General features: G+C 42.5%; 1 protein-coding gene across 3 annotated transcripts in view; it reads right to left on the bottom strand.

The window, feature by feature from the left end:
* The window catches only part of LTK (leukocyte receptor tyrosine kinase), a 124,808-nt gene that overhangs the window by 82,704 nt on the left and 23,242 nt on the right, over positions 1-18,862 (bottom strand). For 2 of the 3 annotated variants that reach the window (XM_077322818.1, XM_077322819.1), the window contains exons 2-4: positions 6,141-6,254; positions 3,828-3,980; positions 903-1,119 (exon numbers count right to left, since the gene is read on the bottom strand). In XM_077322818.1, coding sequence (XP_077178933.1) covers positions 903-1,119; positions 3,828-3,980; positions 6,141-6,254 — 484 coding nt within the window. The remainder of the gene's footprint in view (positions 1-902; positions 1,120-3,827; positions 3,981-6,140; positions 6,255-18,862) is intronic. The other variant, XM_077322820.1, reaches the window with a different exon arrangement.

Here is an 18,862-nt window from a genome sequence, read left to right as displayed (position 1 = left end):
GAGAAAGCTGAACATTTTGAGGTCAATATTCATGAAGAAATATCAAAAATGTTGGGGGAAAGTTTAGCTTTAAACCAGAAGTCTATCTATTCGGCATTTTAGACCAGGGGTAGTCAACCTGTGGTCCTGCAGATGTTCCTGGATTACAATTCCCATGAGCCCCTGCCAGTGAATGCTGTTTTAGACAATAGTTTAGATAAGCAGGATGGAATTCTATTCAGATACTTGTCAGATACTTGTCAAGCCTTGTATGGGAAAGGAGATGGAAGTCCTCCGATTCACCTTCACTGTATGAATGGAAGTGTAAAGTGCTGAAATTAGCTAAAATGGTGAAATTAACAGGTTATATAGATAAGGGGATTTCTGACTTTAAACTTAATTGGGAATCATGGGTAAGATATGTGGAGTGAAAATTTAATGATAAGATTTCAGGGTTCATAATTAATTAAAGAATGGGTTTCTTTTTTCTTTTTCTTTTTTGTTTATTTGTTCTGATTAGAATATATGGTTTATGTGATATACTTTGATTTGGAATAGTTATTTGACTTAATGGATTACTTGATATTGGATGTGACCTCTTTGTAATGCGAGAAGTCGCCGTTTTTGTTTTTGAGTATTTTATGCATTTGTATCTTGTATATTTTGGTTTGCCTTGATGAGATTTGTATGATTTATGTGAATTCTTTAATAAACCCCACACATATACACACACAAAAAGGCATAGAGGCTGCCAACCCAGAGGATCTGCTTCATAAACATTCCCAGATTAACTTTGGATCAGAGACACACTGTCATTCAGAGTTCAAACCAAAAGACATGGAAGAGGACTATCAATACACATTTTAATAAACCATAATAATAATAATTTAATTTTTATAGTCCGCCCTTCCCTTAAATCTTACCATGCATCTTCTTCTTGTGCCTCTTGCAGAGGGATGGGTATGCTGTGGTTAGAGTCCATGCTCTGCATTTCCACAGAAAGCCCTGCTAGACTGGCGCCCTGTGCATGCACCGCCAGTTCCAACAGACAGGAATCTGAGCTCCAGGGCAAGACTGGGCTATGGAGGCTGAACTTGCACCTTTCTGAGATCCTGCTGAAGTTCAGGAGAAGAATGTTCCCTATCAGGAAGGAGAAAAGAATTAAAATTAGTTAGTAGCCAAAAAAACAAGGGAGAAGAAAGAAGCTGCATGTAACCCACAAGCCTAAACACAAAGGAAAGAAGAAAAAACAGAAAAGGTAAAAAGAAGTGGGAAGAGGAAGACAAAGAGGGCAAAAACAAATGAGATAAGGGAGGAGTAAGCTAGGAATAAGTGGGCTGAAAGGGTAATAAAGTCATATAGTAGTGTCATTCCTAAACAAGAGGTATGCCTTTCTAAAGCCGTTGAAATCAATAGGCTTAGAAGGGTGCAACCCTTCTTAGGGTGGCCCTTCCAGGGAGCAAGAGGCTCTGCATCTAGCATTTTCAAATGCATAGCCCATCCTTTTTCAACATTTCGACCATGGAGATACTGCTGAAATATTTTTCAGGCTTCAAGATACCAGGAAGTGATGTCAACTGGCCATGATGACATTACTTCCTGCCACGCTCCTGGAAGTGAGAGGAACTTTGAGTGGCAAAAATTTAAATGGCCAGGGCCCCTCCCTTCCCACTCCCTCCAGGCCCATCATTGGCCACTTTGGGAGGGGGCAGGTCAACCTGCCCAGATAAGGGAAGAATTTAATTTTTTAAAACTTTCTTTCACAGGGTGGGAGGGCTCTTCCCAGTCGGCATTTTGAAAAGCTCCATGCCATGGTACCCTTGAGGGACCTTTGCAATACCATATGGTATATTGGTACCATGGTTGGGAAACCTTGGTATAGCCTAATATTATATTCAGTGATTCAGAATTAAGCTCCACTAAATCCAGTAGGATTAACTCCCATAGACCAGATTACAGATAAAACCAGCAGAGTTACAGACATAGAAAACCCCCCACCAGTTTTGAAGCTGTAGATCAAGTTAAAAAAAAGAAAAACAGAAAGACCATTTAAAAATCAACCCACAGTAATTTCAAGGAAAAGGGAAGACAAGACTCAACAATAAGACTGGGCAAGCATGCACATCTTTCACTTGGTACAAAAGACTCAGCCCCAGACAAACTCCTAGGGGTCCCACGCCCAAGGTGGCATGATTCTTGGAACAACTCTTCTGCCCCAGAGAAAAGAGGCATCTAATGGAGATCTCAACATCCTCTCAACAAGAGACACTGGGCATTGGGTCCCAGCCCCACATCTAAAAATGGGGAAAGATGTCTGCAGTTTTAAAAAGTTGAGTGACTACAGAGAATCTCGGTGCAGGTGAGGTTTATGTTCTAATTTTAGACATTAGATGGCTTTAAGCCATGGAGGAAGATGCAGCACGAAGCAGCATAGCCAAGTCAAGAACAAAGATGAAAAGGCAACTATATCACAAAGCCTGAGGAGTACCTCAAGCCTAAGAGCGGTAGGCCTTTGTACAGACAGGAAACCCAGCGACTCATAGACTGCTTTCCTGAGTTCTTTGCAAACTGCGGATCTTGGAGGCGCACTCAATTGCCTTGCAATGAACTTCTGACAAAGCCTATTTCAAAAGCTTAGCAGAAGCCCGGGGAGGGGTGGGGGAATTCCGATCGGTCTTCTGTGTGCAAGAAGAGAAGGGTCAGTTCACTTTGTTGTGCTGTACTTAGGAAGAGGATGGACTGCTCTTCTCTCCATCCTGTGTTGCTTTGAAATAGTCAGCCTGCTCCAGAATTCACTGTGATCGAATGAACTTTCCCTTCCTTTCTCTCATACAGAAAATCATGGGAAAGTTCTCTCTTTTGTGCTTAGTGCTGGAAGAGGAAGATGCCATAGACAGATGACCAAGACAGGTTCTTCCTGCTCCAAAGTTCAATAAGTTATGACATCTTTTTTCCTCCCTGCTTCGCCAATGGCAAATGATGGGGAAGAAAGTGCAGGGAGACATCCCATGGGTGTGAGCAATTATATGGTTCCTTGGTACCCATCCTTACTAGCCAGCCTCATGTAGTGGTTAAGAGCAGTGGCTTCTAATCTGGTGAGCCAGGTTTGATTCCCTGCTTCTCCACATGTAGGCAGCTGAGTGACCATGGGCTCGACACAGTCCTGATAGGGCAATTCTGACCAAGCAGTCCTGTTGGAGCTCTCTCAGCCTCACCTACCTCGCCAGGTGTCTGTTGTGGGGAAAGAAAAGGGAAGGTGATTGTAAGCCACTTTGAAACTTCTGGCAGAGAAAAGTGGCATATAAAAGTCAACTATTCTTCTTCATCATCTTTGTTAAAGGTAGGGAGGAAGAATATTGGGGGGTAGCAAACCATGTCAGTCAGCTGCTCCCCATGGTTGCTGGATCCTACCATTTTTGGAGAAACACAAGCAGCAGCCCTGGGGAAGCAGCTCCCACATCACCAACCAGTATCAGCTGGTCCTGGATTTTTACTTCCTATAGGAGGAAATGTGCAGGATTCTGCTGAAGAAAGGCAGAGCCAGTTCTTTGCAGGCGCTCTATTTAAATCCTACAATATATCTATTGTATCCATTATAATTATTTTAATACATAAACAGCACTCAGCACATGATGCTGTATAATGAATGGAGAGTCTTCTTATGGAAAACATTATGTATGTATTTACTGTTTGCATGAGCCAAAGACTGATTAATATGAAAAATCAATTAGCTTTAATCCATTAATTTTTGTTTGGTGCTTTGTACTCTCAAGCACAGTATAGGATATCTCTGTGGATCTAAATAAATGAAGACAGGACAGCTGGCCCCCAAATGTACAAATAACAACCTTCTAGATATCTGTTGGATGAGCTGTTCTCCATGATCTGCTCCCATTCCTGAGAAGTCAAAGCAAGTACTGACGACAACATCCAGTCTGGTTTTCCAGAGGCATCAGCAGATGTAACCCAGGAGCAATTCCATCCAAAGTTACATGGGGTTTCTGTCATTGGAAACACAGAAGAATCAATAGGGCATTGTATGTGGTTATTCCTGGGGAAGGCCAAGACTGACCAACTAAGCTAGCTTTCAGTTTACCCATATGTGTACATCTATCTTTTTAGTTATGGAGTCAAGCTTCCCTGATGATTTTGGAGAACATTCAAAGGGCTCTCTTTTAACATGAATCTGTCTTCACCCTTGAGTTGCGATGCGAGCTTTCAGGTGCTCCTATGTGCTACAAAGCAGCTAACAGAGTAAAATGCTGAACACTTTCTCCAGAGCAAATACTGATGGGCACCAAGAAGACCCCGGGTCTTTTGCATTCCATTACTACTGGACTGAACATGTGGTGGCTTTGGTACAGGTGCTGTGTCAGAGGTGTTTGCCAGTCAGTAATGTTCAGGGCCAGCACATTCCAGTGAACACCAAGATTTGAGTCCTGTAGCACCACAGAGGCAAACAAGAGTTTCAGCATATCTGGTTTCAAGAGTCTGACAAAGGGAGCTTTGACTCTCGAAAGCTGATATCTTGTTTGTCTCTAAGGGGCTCCTGGACTTGAATCCAGCTGTTTCACCACAGGCCAATGTAGCTACCCTCTGAAACATTTCAGTGGCACAGCACACATGACAATCCTGCAACATCTATGTGTAACTTAGCCATCTTTTCCTTTCATCCCACATATCCATTCTGCTGGTTAACAAACACAGCACAAATGCATTGGAGTGCAGAAGGCACTCAGTTAAGAGTCAGAAATCTTTCATGCAATGAGTCCATGCTTGAAGTTTTTCTCTATGAAAATGTGGTGGTTGGCAAAAGAGAAGCACATCAAGGTGCCTCAGTACAACTATATTTAAGAATGGTTCATCTAGACACTGCTAGTGTGGGTACATGTGTATAAAACAGGATGTAACATAGGAGAACAGAGGCATATCGTTGCATATTTGGTGCTAGGATGTTTTTCAGTAATGTTCCAAATTCAGTTCCATGGGCTTGCTTGCTATGCTGCAAATGATCTATCCCTATTTCCTTGGTTGCAATCACTTGCAAGATGGAGCCACAAAGAATGCAAAGCAATTTATCTGACATATGATTAGCTTCAGGAAAAATCTATTCATCCACATCAAAATAAATATGGTTCTTGTTAATTGTATATCTGGATATCCATCAGTTATTCAAAAAGATATTACCTTCTTGCTCAGACTGTGACATGAAAGGGAAATACCTGCTTTAATGTATAGGTCTCCCTATGGATTTACTTTAACTTGCAAACCAACCATGCCACACCATCATACGAATCTGTGATTTTGCTAAGGCATTTCATGCTCCAGTAAAATTCAGGCATTAGATAAACTGGCTGCCCTTTCACCAATTTACAACATATGTTACATGAAGCCTGCATGACTGTGGCTTGAAAAATAGACAAATGCAAATTTCTACTAAGCCCTGATTAAGAACATACAGTCTGCTTTTACATAGCAGTTATTTCGTTGAAATGAAGGCTCTCTGGAGAACAAATGAAAGAGTTCTGCGAAAAACAGGTGACCAAACATGACTGAGTCTATCAGATTATTTGTAGAAGTGGGAAATGACAGAGGCAGAATATAGAGAAAGTATAAAGGACAATTTTTTTTTTGCAAGATTGTATTATATGCTTTTCATGTCCTGCTTATTACAGGACTGCAAAATGCTGCCCAGATGATTGGAACAAGCTGTACCTCAACTAATCAGATCCTCAAATGTGCTACGCAGTATGCCGATGCTTCGGAGGAAGTATTGGTCCCTATTTCTAATACAAAAGTGGCTGAATCTTTTGCCAGCCACAAAAGCAGGGGTGAAAGACACTCATGGACTGCTTCCATGTAAGGAATTTGGCCCGACTCAGGTGCAGCTCCTCCCAAACGGAGCTTAGTAGAATAAAATGGCCCTATGGTGGAAAATAAGATTGGTGTGAACATATTCTCGGCTAGTTTGCTTTCTTGATTTATTGCCTTTCACCATGAAATAACCACTGGGTGCAAATGAATTTTGTATGCTGATACAGACCTACTAAAAAGGCCCAAATGCTAATATGGAAGCAACATAATGCCCATATTCATGCCATTGAGAAAATCAGCTCAGCTCCTCATCCTATAAAAGTCCTTGAGAACAAGAGCTGTTGTACCTGGATGGGAAGACTGATTAGATGAAATCATCCCATTTCTGCTCGGAGAAAGCCTAGGGGGTGCATACGAGAAGGAGGGATTTTTCTCATATTGTCTAGAAGCAGCAGGAACAACTGCAATAAAGACAAAAGGACAATAGTGAAACAGAAAGAGATCAAGATTGCATTTTCATATAGGTAACAGGTTTTTAAAAATTCTGATAAAAATACGAATAATGATCCAACAAAGTTTACATGGAGGAAAGCAATTATTTATAACTTTCTCTATTATAGGACAGTGGCCTTATTCAGTTATGCAGATTTAGACTGAAAATGATGTTTGTGTTAAGTATTGATGCTGCAGTACTTCCACTGATGCAAAATTCTGCTAGTTACAGCGATGCTAATGTGATTGTACTAAACTGGCAATCAAATGGAGCTGTCTGTTTATAGACTTTGCCTGCCTCATACACTTTTTTTAAACCTCTAAGGCAACTCATAAAATACGAATATCAAGAAATTAGTTTTTTCATTATCAAATTTCCTACATGTCGATCCAATGCCATGTACTTCAAAAAACAAAACACCAATACCATTCATTTGGAAAAAATTGAATAGTAAAAAGACCACTTTTTTTTTTGGCATAACTTGTATGGAATGTGCAGGATTAGCTGAAGTCATCACAAAATCTTCCAGTGTCAATCAAGTCCTTTGGGTAGTTTATACCACTCAAGCACTGGCATGATGCTATACCAGTATGTATCCATGTTATGCCGGTAAAAGGATCAATTGCCTTCCTAAGTCAAACTACTAGAAGCCTGCAAATATTAATTATTTGAATGCTAGCCATATTCTCTGGCCAGAAAAATAGTCACATTTCCCAAGTACAAGATCCTGTATTTTCCTCCATGTCTATCTTAAACAGTAGTCTGGAGACCTCCTCAATCAAATTCAAAATTTAAAAAAGATTTACAACTGGTGTTATTTAAGAATGTCATTTTGAAGTGTAAAGATAAACAGTGCATTAATAAAATCCAATTAGTAACAACAATCTCACCTACCAACAGAAAACACAGAAAACACGATTTGCATAGACTAATAATACAAATTAAACTACATTGTGGCAAACTGGGGGAGAGGAGGCACTATGAAACAAGAACCTCCATGAGAAAAAGCCTGAGAAGTGGAAAAAGAAAGTAGAATTGTGACCATAGAAATAAAAGTGAAATGGCTATTACCATGCTTAAAATGTGCGAAAATGATTGAACAAATTTCCTTTGGTAAAAAGAGGATGCATTTTTCATACAACACAAAGGATTCAGTCTGCTGAGATATCACCTTGAGTTATGAAATGGAACAGAGATTTCCAAGCTGATGTGGGCGTTATATAGCAATAAGCCAAACTAGAAGAAAAAGAGAGAAATCTGAACATCTAGAAATACAGGCAGTACCTATTAATGAGGACTGCTGAGTCACATGTAGCTAGACAACATCAGCAGTTCTGGAAAAACAGCACAGAAGAAAGGGGGCAGAGAAAGGGGCCACTGTTGGAGAGCCCACTGATGACCATTTCTGCTGAGTCTGTTTTTCCTGTTCTAGCTGAGTTTTGATATATTGGGTCTACTTGTTTTCTTGTGTTCTCTGCTGATCCTATTCAGGTTCTTCTCCCCAGTTTTATGACCATCTTCTCACGTGTTCTGTCTTCTATAGCAGTGGTCCCCAACCCCTGGTCCGGGGACTGGTACCGGTCCGTGGATCAGATGGTACCGGGCCGCCGCTCCTCCTCGTCCTCCTCCCTGGCTGCTGCCTTAGGGGCTGCCCTGCCACTCTGCCGCCGGCTCACCTTTGGTGCTCTCCAGCAGCCACCATGGCTGGGGCTCCCCCTCGTTGTGGCACTGCGCAGTTGCTGCTAGCAGTGCCCCCCAGTGGGCGCCAGGAAGTCAGGGGCACCAGCGGGAAAGCAAGTAGAGCAGGGGCTTAGGTGGCGGTGACGATTCCTCGGTAAAAGACTACCCCCCCCCACGGGCCTCAGCAAAATTGTCAAGCATTGACTGGTCCCTTTTGATAAAAAGGTTGTGGACCACTGCAGTAAAGAACTAACTCACTCTGGGGCTTGATCTTTCTGCCAACCTACCAGGAAGCTGAGAGGCCCTTGCTTCTCAGATCCTGCTAAATCCATCAGCCAAGCCAGCAGTAGAGAAAGACAAGGCCAGTCTAGATAAGCTACAACAGCCTCCTATCAAGGTCTATGGCTTCCTTTTTTTTGTTTAGATCCACCCAGCTCCTGCACAGCCAGCTCCTGCAAAGGGGAAGCCTTGTTAGTGTTTAGTAGCAAACAAACTCCCTTTTGTTGTCTTTCCCACACATTTTTCTTCCTTCATTTTGCTCTCCACTTTTCATGATCTGCCATTCATCTATCTCTACCATCTAATTTCTTTCCCCCAACTCCTTATTTTTCAGCCTCAACACCTCTTCACCACTGCTGGTTGGCAATTTAGAACGTTTTTACTACTAGTAGAGGAGCAAACTTTTGTTAATATTATGAACTAGGCTCTTTTAAAAAACTGATGAGAATGTCCTCTTTTTGAGTTGGAAGGTTATGATTATTATTAGTTAGTAGAAATTATTATAGTTTAAATAGTAGGGGTATTTAAAATGAGATTTGCCACAGTGATCCTTTGTTTGAAGTAGTCAGTTGGGAAATATGCCCTCTTTTTTGCTTTTTAAAATATGGTAATCCTATTTTGGTAACTAATGCTGATAATTCAATGAAATGTGCAATTGGTCAAATTTGTCATGGGGGTCAAATTGAATCTTTGTCTGGGGGACCATGGTGGCTCTCAGCAGTTCTGCCTAGAAGCATTTATGATGAAGAAACAACATGGGGGGAAACACCCTATTCCTGTTTCCTGGTTTTGAGAATGAAGAAAGATAACTATAAAGAGAATGACTTTAGCTGAATGTCCAATAACCAACAGGAATCATCTTATCTACCTTCAAGAAAAAGATGAGCAAATGACTTCAAGCATCTCCCAAGACAAGTCTTTTAGGGAAAGAAAAATGGAAATAATATCCTGAACATTGCTGTGTATTATTTTTAAAAAGCAGTCTTTCAAGTTGGAAGAATGCTTTTAAACATTTTGCAACCAAAGTATTAGTGTTATGTCCCTTGAAGCTGGCTGACAGGAATTCCCATTCAAGAGTTTTGAAAAAGAATCCTATGCATTGCAATGAGTAGACTGTATTGATAATTCCACTTAGATCCTTTCACAACTGCAGGTGAATGTGCCCAGGCAGGGAGACAAAGAGTAGGAGCAAATATAAATGAGAGGGTGCATGACCTTTCAGACAATGCTGGAAGACCACATTCTACAGGCAAAGCAACCTCACACAAGACATGAATCAAGAAGCCAAAGGTAGTCCACCTAACTATGCTCGGTGGCCTCCAGAGTGTGATAAACCTCCTAGTTGTGCTACCAACACAGGATGGGGGGGGGGGGGGAAGGTTGTCAATTCCTAAAGAATCCACCATACTCGGTTTCTGGATTGCATTTGACTTAATGGGTTCCATCAATCTGCACTATCCTTCACCACAAGATATCACAGGCTGATCTGTGCAAAATTTATCCACAGATGTTAGTAACAAACACATGGCTTCTGAAACTATGACACAAATATCCATCCAGTCATTAGTCCTTTTATTTAACACGCGTATCACACAACAGACTGATTTATAACATATTTAAGCCAAACAAAACTGTAAGTACATATAGAACTAGAACTGTCATATACATAACCCATTCTCTTGGACCTGAACTAATTGTCTGGTTGTCACCCAAATCAGCCACATGATCTTTTGACAAACCTAATGCAAGGTATGGATATGATTTCCATTACAAAATGTTTGACAAGTTTCCTCTCACTCTCACTCTCACCCCCACCCCACCCCACCCCCACTTTCATAGCAAGTTCTGTTGCACAGCTTTTCTGTGCGTGCCCCATAAGATGTTTCCACATAAAAAGGCACAAATATTGCAGAACCTGATAAGAACGAGTGAGACTAGATTGCTGTAAAGCATTCTATTCAGATCTGCCCTTGAACTTAATTCAGAAATTCTAGTTGGTACAAAATGCTGGAGCTGGGCTACTATCAGGCTCTGGAACATGCCTATTGTACTTTCTCATGATTTATGTCATGGGGTGGGACAAGACCAGGCACTCCCACAATTAGAGCTATCACAGGCAGAAATTGACAGGTAAAGGAATTTTGCCTGTGTCACATCTCTTAATGTATAGATCCTCTGTCTATAAAAAGGTGGCAACCTCAACAATATCACCAAGAAAGTGAGACATAAAGTGGGATGGAAAAGTTAGATCATTGTCTATGCTCCTAATGAGAGAGCACATTTGACCGCAAGCTGAACAGGGGGTGGGAGTTCAGAACTCTGACTGTATCGCCATCTTTTAATGTTTAATGTATTAAGGGATTTTTAAGGGGTTGTATTGTATTTTATTGTTTTATTGTAAACCGCCATGAGACTAATTGAGAGTGGCGGTATATAAATCCAATGATAGATAGATATATAGATGGATGGATGGATGGATGGATGGATGGATGGATGGATGAATGAATGAATGAAATTTGCTTCAGCTGCCAATTTGCTCGCTGCCTGGCGATCTTCTCGCTGCAGGGGGGGACGGGGAGAGGGAGCCACGGACCCCTGCCGAAGTTCTTGCAGCCCGGCACTGGGCCGCAGACCGGGGGTTGGGGACCACTGAGCTAATGTATTGGTGATTACGCACTATCAGCATCGGGCCACCGCGAGTGCATTTTGGTGGAGCTACTTGCTCCGTTGCTTTCTGTGTTCCCACAGGTGCACATTTCAGCGGCGGACCCAATCCGCCCAAGATTTGTGCGTTCCTATAGACACAGCCGGGGCGGAATGGTTCTGCCATGTGGGGGTGCCAAGGGGTTTGCAGGAAGGTAGGATTGTGTAATAATGCAACCCCACCTTCCTGCAAAAAAAGAAAAGAAAAAGGCTAATTTGGCCCCATGGTGCTGCAAAGCACTGCAGAGCCAAGTGGGGTATTTTTTATCCCCTCCCAGTCTCCATAGGACAGGGAGGAGTCATCTACATGGCCTCTGCCAGGCTAGGCCCCATTGGCCCCTGGAGCGCTTAAGGGAACATGGACAATTTCTGAATGCTAGGCATGTTCAAAATTCATCTCTAGCTATGTTTTACAGCCTGCCTTCCGTCACCTTCTCCTGCCATGCAGCTGTATTCCCTGCTCTCCCATCTAAAGTAAATGCTATTTATTTATGGCAACTGGAAGGTAGAGATCACAGGAGATATCACAGCCTAATGATTTATCTCATCCTGCTTGCTTCTTTTCCCATCCTCTTGGGAATGGCTACAGCTACACAGCAATACGTTGTGAGTCTCACAGTAGCAAGGAGGAAAGATCTGGAAGTGGACAGAGAAAGACAGCTGTTTGAAAAAATGAACTGTGGTACTTGAAAGCCACTAGAGTGATTAGTGATTTTGGCACCCTTTATAGAGACATTTCCGTGTCCTGGCAACCACGGAAGACAGCACTGCTCAATGAAATATGTAATCTATCCTGAGTTTCCAAAGACAGGGCAGAATTATAGATCCAATAATAAATATATATATATATATAAATTAAAGATGGGAGAACAAACAAGAATGACACTCTAAGTTTATAAGGTTATCATTTGTTTGTTTTATAATCTTAGCTTGTTATTCCTGTACAGTCAGTGAATCTGTTAAACATCTTCATTTTGCTATGTACTAATTCATGGCTCACCTTCTGCCTATATATGTGAACTGGTAATTCACATTTCATTCTGTTTGAAACTCAGACCTTCCAAGATGGAGGTCCTATGGCTGGATAAGAAAGGGCCAGGGTATAGTTAGAGATCTTGCTCTCAGCCAGGAATTTAGGAGCGACTTTCAACACCTGCTTAACAGTGTAGGTAGAGGTCGTGAAGGTAGCCCAGTGGCATTTTACCATCTTTGCCAAGCAAGACTACAAGTAGCTTATCTGACCCTGGACCATCCAGCCACAGTGATCCATGTAATGGTCACCTCCAGGTTAGACTTCTGTAACTTGCTCTATGCGGGGCTACCCTTGTCCTTGACCCAGAAATTGCAGCTGTTACAAAATGCCACTGCAAGGGTTTTTATAGGACATCTTGGAAAATCCATATGCATCCACTCCTGAGGCAGCTGCGCTGGTTGCCAGTTGTTTACCGGGTCAGGTTCAAGATATGGTTTTTGACTTTTAAGACCATTCACGGAGTGGACCCAGTGTAACTGAGGGACCGTCTAATTTCCTATGCCCCTCACAGGGCTCTTTGCTCTGCAGGTTTGAACAGGTTGATGGTCCCTGGCTCCCATGAAATGTGCCTGGCCTCAACCAGGGCCAAGGACTTTTCAGTCTTGGCCTCTATCTGGTGGAATAAGCTACTGGAAGAGCTAAGGACTCTGTTGGAGCTGCCTCAGTTTCGCAGGACCTGTAAAATGGAGCTCTTCCACCAGGAACAAGGCCGGGACAAGGAAGATCTTTCAGGCCCCTTCTCTTTTTCTGCCTACCCTCCTAAGATGCTGGGTTGAAGGGGACTATTGAGTTTTATAGGGTATTGGGTTACAAAGAAATTATTGTATTGTTTTATGTATGGTTTTTACTGTAATTTTGTTGTATACCGCGTCAAGTCAGCTGGCTAAGAGCATGTGATAAACAAACAAAGTGTACATAAATACAAAAGCTTATACCAACAATACTTTGTTGATTTTAAAGGTTCCATTGGACTCAAATTCTGTTCTGCTGCTTCAGGCCAACACAGCTACAATTATGAATCAATGAAACAATGTTTTTTTTCCTATTCAGATGTCAAGATAAACCATGTTTCTACTACCTAGGGTTAACAAATCAGTACTAAGAACAAAACCTGATTTGAAATCTTGTATTGGATTGGCATAGTTCAAAGTTGGATCAATCAAAGGAGTTCACAGAAAGTGATAGTGGAGTAGATCTTTCCCCACTGTCCCCTTCCTGAAACTGTCTACCATTTTGTTCAGAATTCCCCTCTGAGAATCAGAAAAGCTTTGTAATCAAAACACACCAAGGGACAAAGTCATGCTGGGAAGCAAGTAAGATTGCCTCTTTTCCCCTCTTCCAGTGGATCAACCCCCTGCTGGAACAAACACATTAATTTGTAACTACAGTTTATATATGACAGCTGAATCCAGCCACCAGCATATACTAAATACTGTTCTACGTGTATAATGATAACAGAATATGGCCTAAAATTTATACAAAATTCACATACAGGTTGACCTTCTTCCCTTTCTAAAAGATACTGGAGACATGTACAAGAAGGGCAACTAATTTGGTCTGGCTTTTATAAACAGCAAATTTTCTTAGTGCCATCTGACCTGTTTCTCCATCAGAAGGCAGAAGCAAGGTCAAGTTTCTAATGCTGCATGTGTTGGGGGTGGCTGCAGCCCAAGGCAGCAAAGGGAACATGTTCCCTCACTGCCACCTTCTCAGTTCTTCTCGGTTCTGTGGAAAAGGCAGGCAGGCTCTTTCCTATTGCACCTTACTTCACATATACCAGTAGGCACTGATTATGCACGGGCTAGAATGCCCGTGATGGCGGCAACAGGACTTTGGAGAAAATCCATGATTATGCACGACGTTGCTGCCATCCAAGTCCTGGCCCAACCCAGGCCCTCGGAAGACCCACATTAAGAAAATGCGGATTCTTCCATGAGCCAGGAAGAGCCGTGGGCGCAGGCAAGGGCTAGGTCGGGCTAGCCCTGTGCATAAAAATTAAATAAATAAATAAATAAATAAATAAATAAATAATAATAATAATAATAATAATAATAATAATAAATAATAATCAGAGGCTAGCCCTATACATAATCCTCCCACAATCTAATAGCATTCCTGTAGGGACGCCTTTCGCCCCTGCCAGCTCCGTGGCTCCGCGGAGCTGACAGGGGCATCCCTCCCCCCACCATGGTGGGAGAGCAGCATGTTGCTCTCCACCATCGTGTAGTGGGGGCCCCATGCCTCCGATCCCCTCTGCTGCCGCTGCTACGGCAGCAGAACGCTCCCGGCGTTTCTGGCCCCATATTATATGCGCAGGGTGGTTGCGTCAGGGCAACCAGTGTGCACCGGGGGAGCCCCTCCCCTGTGCATATGCGGGGAATGGCAAGGCTTTTTGCTCCACCACAACAGAATGGCGGCAGCTCGGCATAGCTGCCGCCAGGCATTATAGGTCAGGGAGAGAAATCTCACCATGGCAACTGGGAACGGAGAGAATTTGCAGGTCCATGTGAGCACACCAGCATTCCTGTTAAGCAGAATTTTGCATAAGTGTAGCAATTCTGCTGGTAATATTGTGTCTATAAACAGAGAGACAATAAGCAAACAAACAAAAAACTCCATCACTAAACTTTTTTGAAACCCACAGACAAAAGTGCAGTTTGTTTTGTTAAAAGCTTAAAAGTTTGTTCCCCCCTACCCTACTTCAATCCCCTCTAAAGACAACTTAAGGCTTTCTATGGAGTTGCATCTGTAAATCCTGCTGATAATGACCATCACATGCCTGACAGACCAGTGGGCTGGTTTCTTTGTTGTGAGGGAAGCCTTTGTTCTTCCGGCTTTCCCTGGAGCCATAACACTTCTGAATGACACACTTCCCTTCCATCACTAAGATTTGACCCCCGCCCCCCACAAGATCTAAATTTATCCAGAAACTATTTTTGTCTTCTCCCCCCTCCCCATAAAAAAATACAAACACAGACCAACACCCAAAATCAAAGACAACTTCAGTTAAACTGACTCACATCTTAACAGGCTTTCCTCTTTTAGGGGAGCAAGGAGTGAAGACGATTAGGGTTGCCAGCTCCAGGGTGGGGAAAACCTGGAGACTTTGGGGGTGGAAACTGTAGAAGGTGAAGTTTGGGGAGGGGAAGGACTTCATTGGGGTATAATGCCCGCTAGACCACCTTCTAAATGGCAGGGAAACTAATTAGTCTCCAGGGAAACTAATCTCTGTTGCCTGGAGATGAGCTGTAATTCTGGGGGAGCCCCAGGTCCCACCTGGAGGTTGGCATCCCTAAAGATGACTAATAGGGTTATTGGTTCATACTGTTTTCCACCTCACCCCTACATCCTTTTTCAAAGGCTCACATTTCAGCTTGTCCATGGTTTTGGTGGAATCCCATGTTTGTCTCCATAATATATCTCAGATCTGACAATATAATGTATGTCACAGGAGTTCTGTGTTTTTACCTGTTTTTTATATACAGTTGAAGCAGCTTTTTATTATAAATAAAATAAAGGCACTTTGTATGTTGCCTGTCCACTCGACACGTGATATTAATAAAGGACCAGGGGCCAGGACAAAGATTCAAGTTAATGACACACACACACATCCTTATAAGGTACTATATTAAAACAAGTGAGCTTTTTTGATATCTAAAAGCCTACATCTGCTCAAAGTTTTACCTCTCAACATCTATAGGAAACATCTATTTATCTTTCATTTTGGGGTCAGTGTAGAAACTTTTCAAGGGTGAAACCGTGTAAGCCTAAAAATCTGGATGCCTGAAACCTTGGGTAGAAAAAAAACCCATCCCAACATCATAACATCAAGCTCTCTCTCATGAAATGCTTCAAAATTCAGATTTCCAGCTGGCCCAAACATGCCAAATAAGCACAACTGTATTAACTGGATAAATATGACAGGGAAGATGTTGGCCTACAGAAAAATATTTTTAATTTTTAAAAATATCTGAATTTTAGAAGGGACTAGGATGAAGATCAGGGTTTCGTTTTTAAAAATCTCAGATGGCCTCTGCATTCAACAACAATGTAACAACAATGATATGTGTTTAATGTGTATTTCTGCATATTTACCATTCACAACAGGGTAGATATATCTTCTTCTAGATATTCAACAGGTTGCTTTTTGCTCAGCATAGAATCTGAAAACAAAGAAAAACTAGACTGGAAAAGCCCCAGTCTGGGCTTTCAAGTAAAAAATGAGCACAATGCTACATCTGTCCAACTCTTCCGGTGAGCAAGCTAAAACCAAGCAAAGTAACTTTGCACCCTGGCTTACTTCAGGGGCTTCTTGGCATTTCCGGGTAGGAAAAGGGTCAGGCACACCCCTATCTTTACTGTGGCCTGAACTGAATGGCAAAGATTCAGGAACTGTCCTGGGGGCATCCTGCTCTTTTAACCTTATTAAACTATTTGCTGTAGGATGTATGGGAAATGTCATTAGTGGTGTCCGAAGGGGAGACTAATTCATCTTCCTCAAAGGAACCGTTCTACTAATCAACTTACTTAACTTAAGAAAGGATGATTCCCATTTTCTCATTGTTCACCAAGTTGGAAGAGCTGGCCATAGGACACATGGCTAGTGCCTTATTTCCTCAGGGATAGAAATGGAATGCAAAGCAAATCATTTGGGAAACAGGAAAAGAGCAGTTTTCAAAATAAAACTATGGCAGTCACTCATTCCCAATGAATGGAATCAAGGAATGTGAGTGTTGCAAAGATTAATAACAACAGTCTCCATGCTAGGGATCAATAAGGCAGTGAAAACTACTGATATAGTGAATGATAGCAGGATCCGATGTTAGGGTTGAACTTAGTGCCTCTTAGAGCATCTTCATGCAGTATTAAATATGTAATGTTCTCCAACCCTAACATCTGACCCAGGTCAGGATCATGAAAAATTAATACTCTTGTCACAGGAGAAGCTTTTCCATTGTCACTCTCTAAATTGGATACAGCAGCCCCTGACCTCCCAATCAAATTTTGAATACAACTATCGAACTAGACACTGGAATCAGCCAGCAAAGAAGGAACTAACAGGTTCGGGCAGTGAGGAGATTGATAGGGCCACCTGAAGCCCTGATAGCAGACAGCTCTTTCTGGTTACTGATGGATTCAAATGAGTAGCTGTGTTGGTCTGAAGTAGCCCAATAAAATCAGAGTCCAGTATCACCTTTAAGACCAACAAATCTTTGGTTATTGATGGTTATACAAGCATCTGTGAGCTGATGGTCACATAATATTCAGAAGAATCCTAAAAGCAACAGTAAGGCCCATTCCGCACAAGGACCAATGTTGCCAATTGGTTTCACAAAGCGCTATTTTAAATAGTGGAATCTCGGTGTTCCACATACCTTCATTTGTAATGTAATCCAGTAGTGTTTCATTCGTTCCTCACAGGTTTCCGGTCTCACAGGAATCGTTAGAAAGGAAGCGATTTTTGCTGTGCTTGTTCCCGCCCCTGGCCGTCAATCAAACGAACAGCCAATGGGCGGTTGCTATCGTGCTCCCGAAAAGCCCCTTTCCCTTTAAGCACAGTTAAAAACACACACACACACACTTTTCAACGAATATGCCTTGATTCTTCCTAACGTAGAGGCCCATCTAGCTGGCGTGTGAGCTGGCGAGTCATCGTTACCACACTCCCCCGAGTGGAAAAAAAATCCCCCCCCCGCAGGGCCGCGATTTTTGGCTGAAATTAAAGGGAACTGGTGAACAGGGGGCTGTGTTGTGCTTGGGGACTTAGGGGAGCTTTAATGCATTTCTGTGGAGGGACTGTAGCCGGAGAAGCCTCGAATCAAGCCTCACTGGTTCGTTGCTTTCCCCGCTCGCTCCGAGGAAAAAAAAACGGCGATCGCTTCGCCGGAAGTTCAGAGGAGAGAGCCAGGGGGAGGAACTTTGTTGCAATCGCTACATTGAGAACGCACAGGTCTTTTTCGCAAGTGTTGCAGATTGTTGGAAGGAGTGTAGCGATTTTCTGAGGGTGAATCCACTTTTCTGGATTCCCCGGAAATCGCTACAACTAAGCCATTTTCGCGCTAGTGTTGCAGGAGTGTTGCAGATTGCTCACGACGTCATGCGGAATGCAGTTTTAGTGGCGAAAACAAAATGCAAGACTAGTGCTATATTAAAGTCATGCGGAATGGACCTAAGTCATTCTCTTTATTCTGCCCAATTCAATTAACACAGACATCGAGAAAATACTTTCTATGAACCAGTTTCAATATTATGTAGAGACTGGGCAAGAGCAGATCCATGGAATGAATCTCTCTGCTGCAGCTCCCTGCCACCTCCTGAAGATCTGGAAAAGCTGCCCTAGAAGACAGCCAGTGGACTCTTGGGAACACAGTTAAGTCATGCCCACAGACATAACAATAGTATCATGCTGTAAATCAGCAGAGTCAGCAAAAATCGCTCTCATGGCCCTCTTCTGGGAGTGCTTGCTCTGCTTGCACGAAAATTTATACAAGTTGAAGGAGGCAATTTCTTTTGAATCAGATTGCCTCCACCCCAAGCCCCACTGCCCCTATTCTGTTTCCAAGAGTCTCCATTCTGATCCTCATAGGAGCTTTCAAGGAGTACAGCAAGTCAAAGGCTAGCTCACAGGATCCAGCCGGCTATTGGTTGTTGTAATTAACCAACAACAGGGTTGGGCAGGAACCTCTGTATATAAATTCAGGTGGTGGAGGGCAATGTCTGGTTTATTGCTTTTTCCTCTATTCTTGATGTGCTCTAGCTTTCTTTCAAAGAAGTACTCTTTAGCTAACAAAGCGTGACTTTCACAATTTATTCTAAAAAATAAGTACCAATCTGGATCCGAAATTTAGAGGAATCTCTTGCAGTTTCAGTCATGCTTCCTT

This window comes from Paroedura picta, chromosome 2 (genome assembly GCF_049243985.1).
Source record: "Paroedura picta isolate Pp20150507F chromosome 2, Ppicta_v3.0, whole genome shotgun sequence".
Taxonomy (NCBI): Eukaryota; Metazoa; Chordata; class Lepidosauria; order Squamata; family Gekkonidae; genus Paroedura; species Paroedura picta.
The sequence above is the reverse complement of the archived record's forward strand: the minus strand, read 5'-3'. Positions and strand labels throughout refer to the sequence as shown.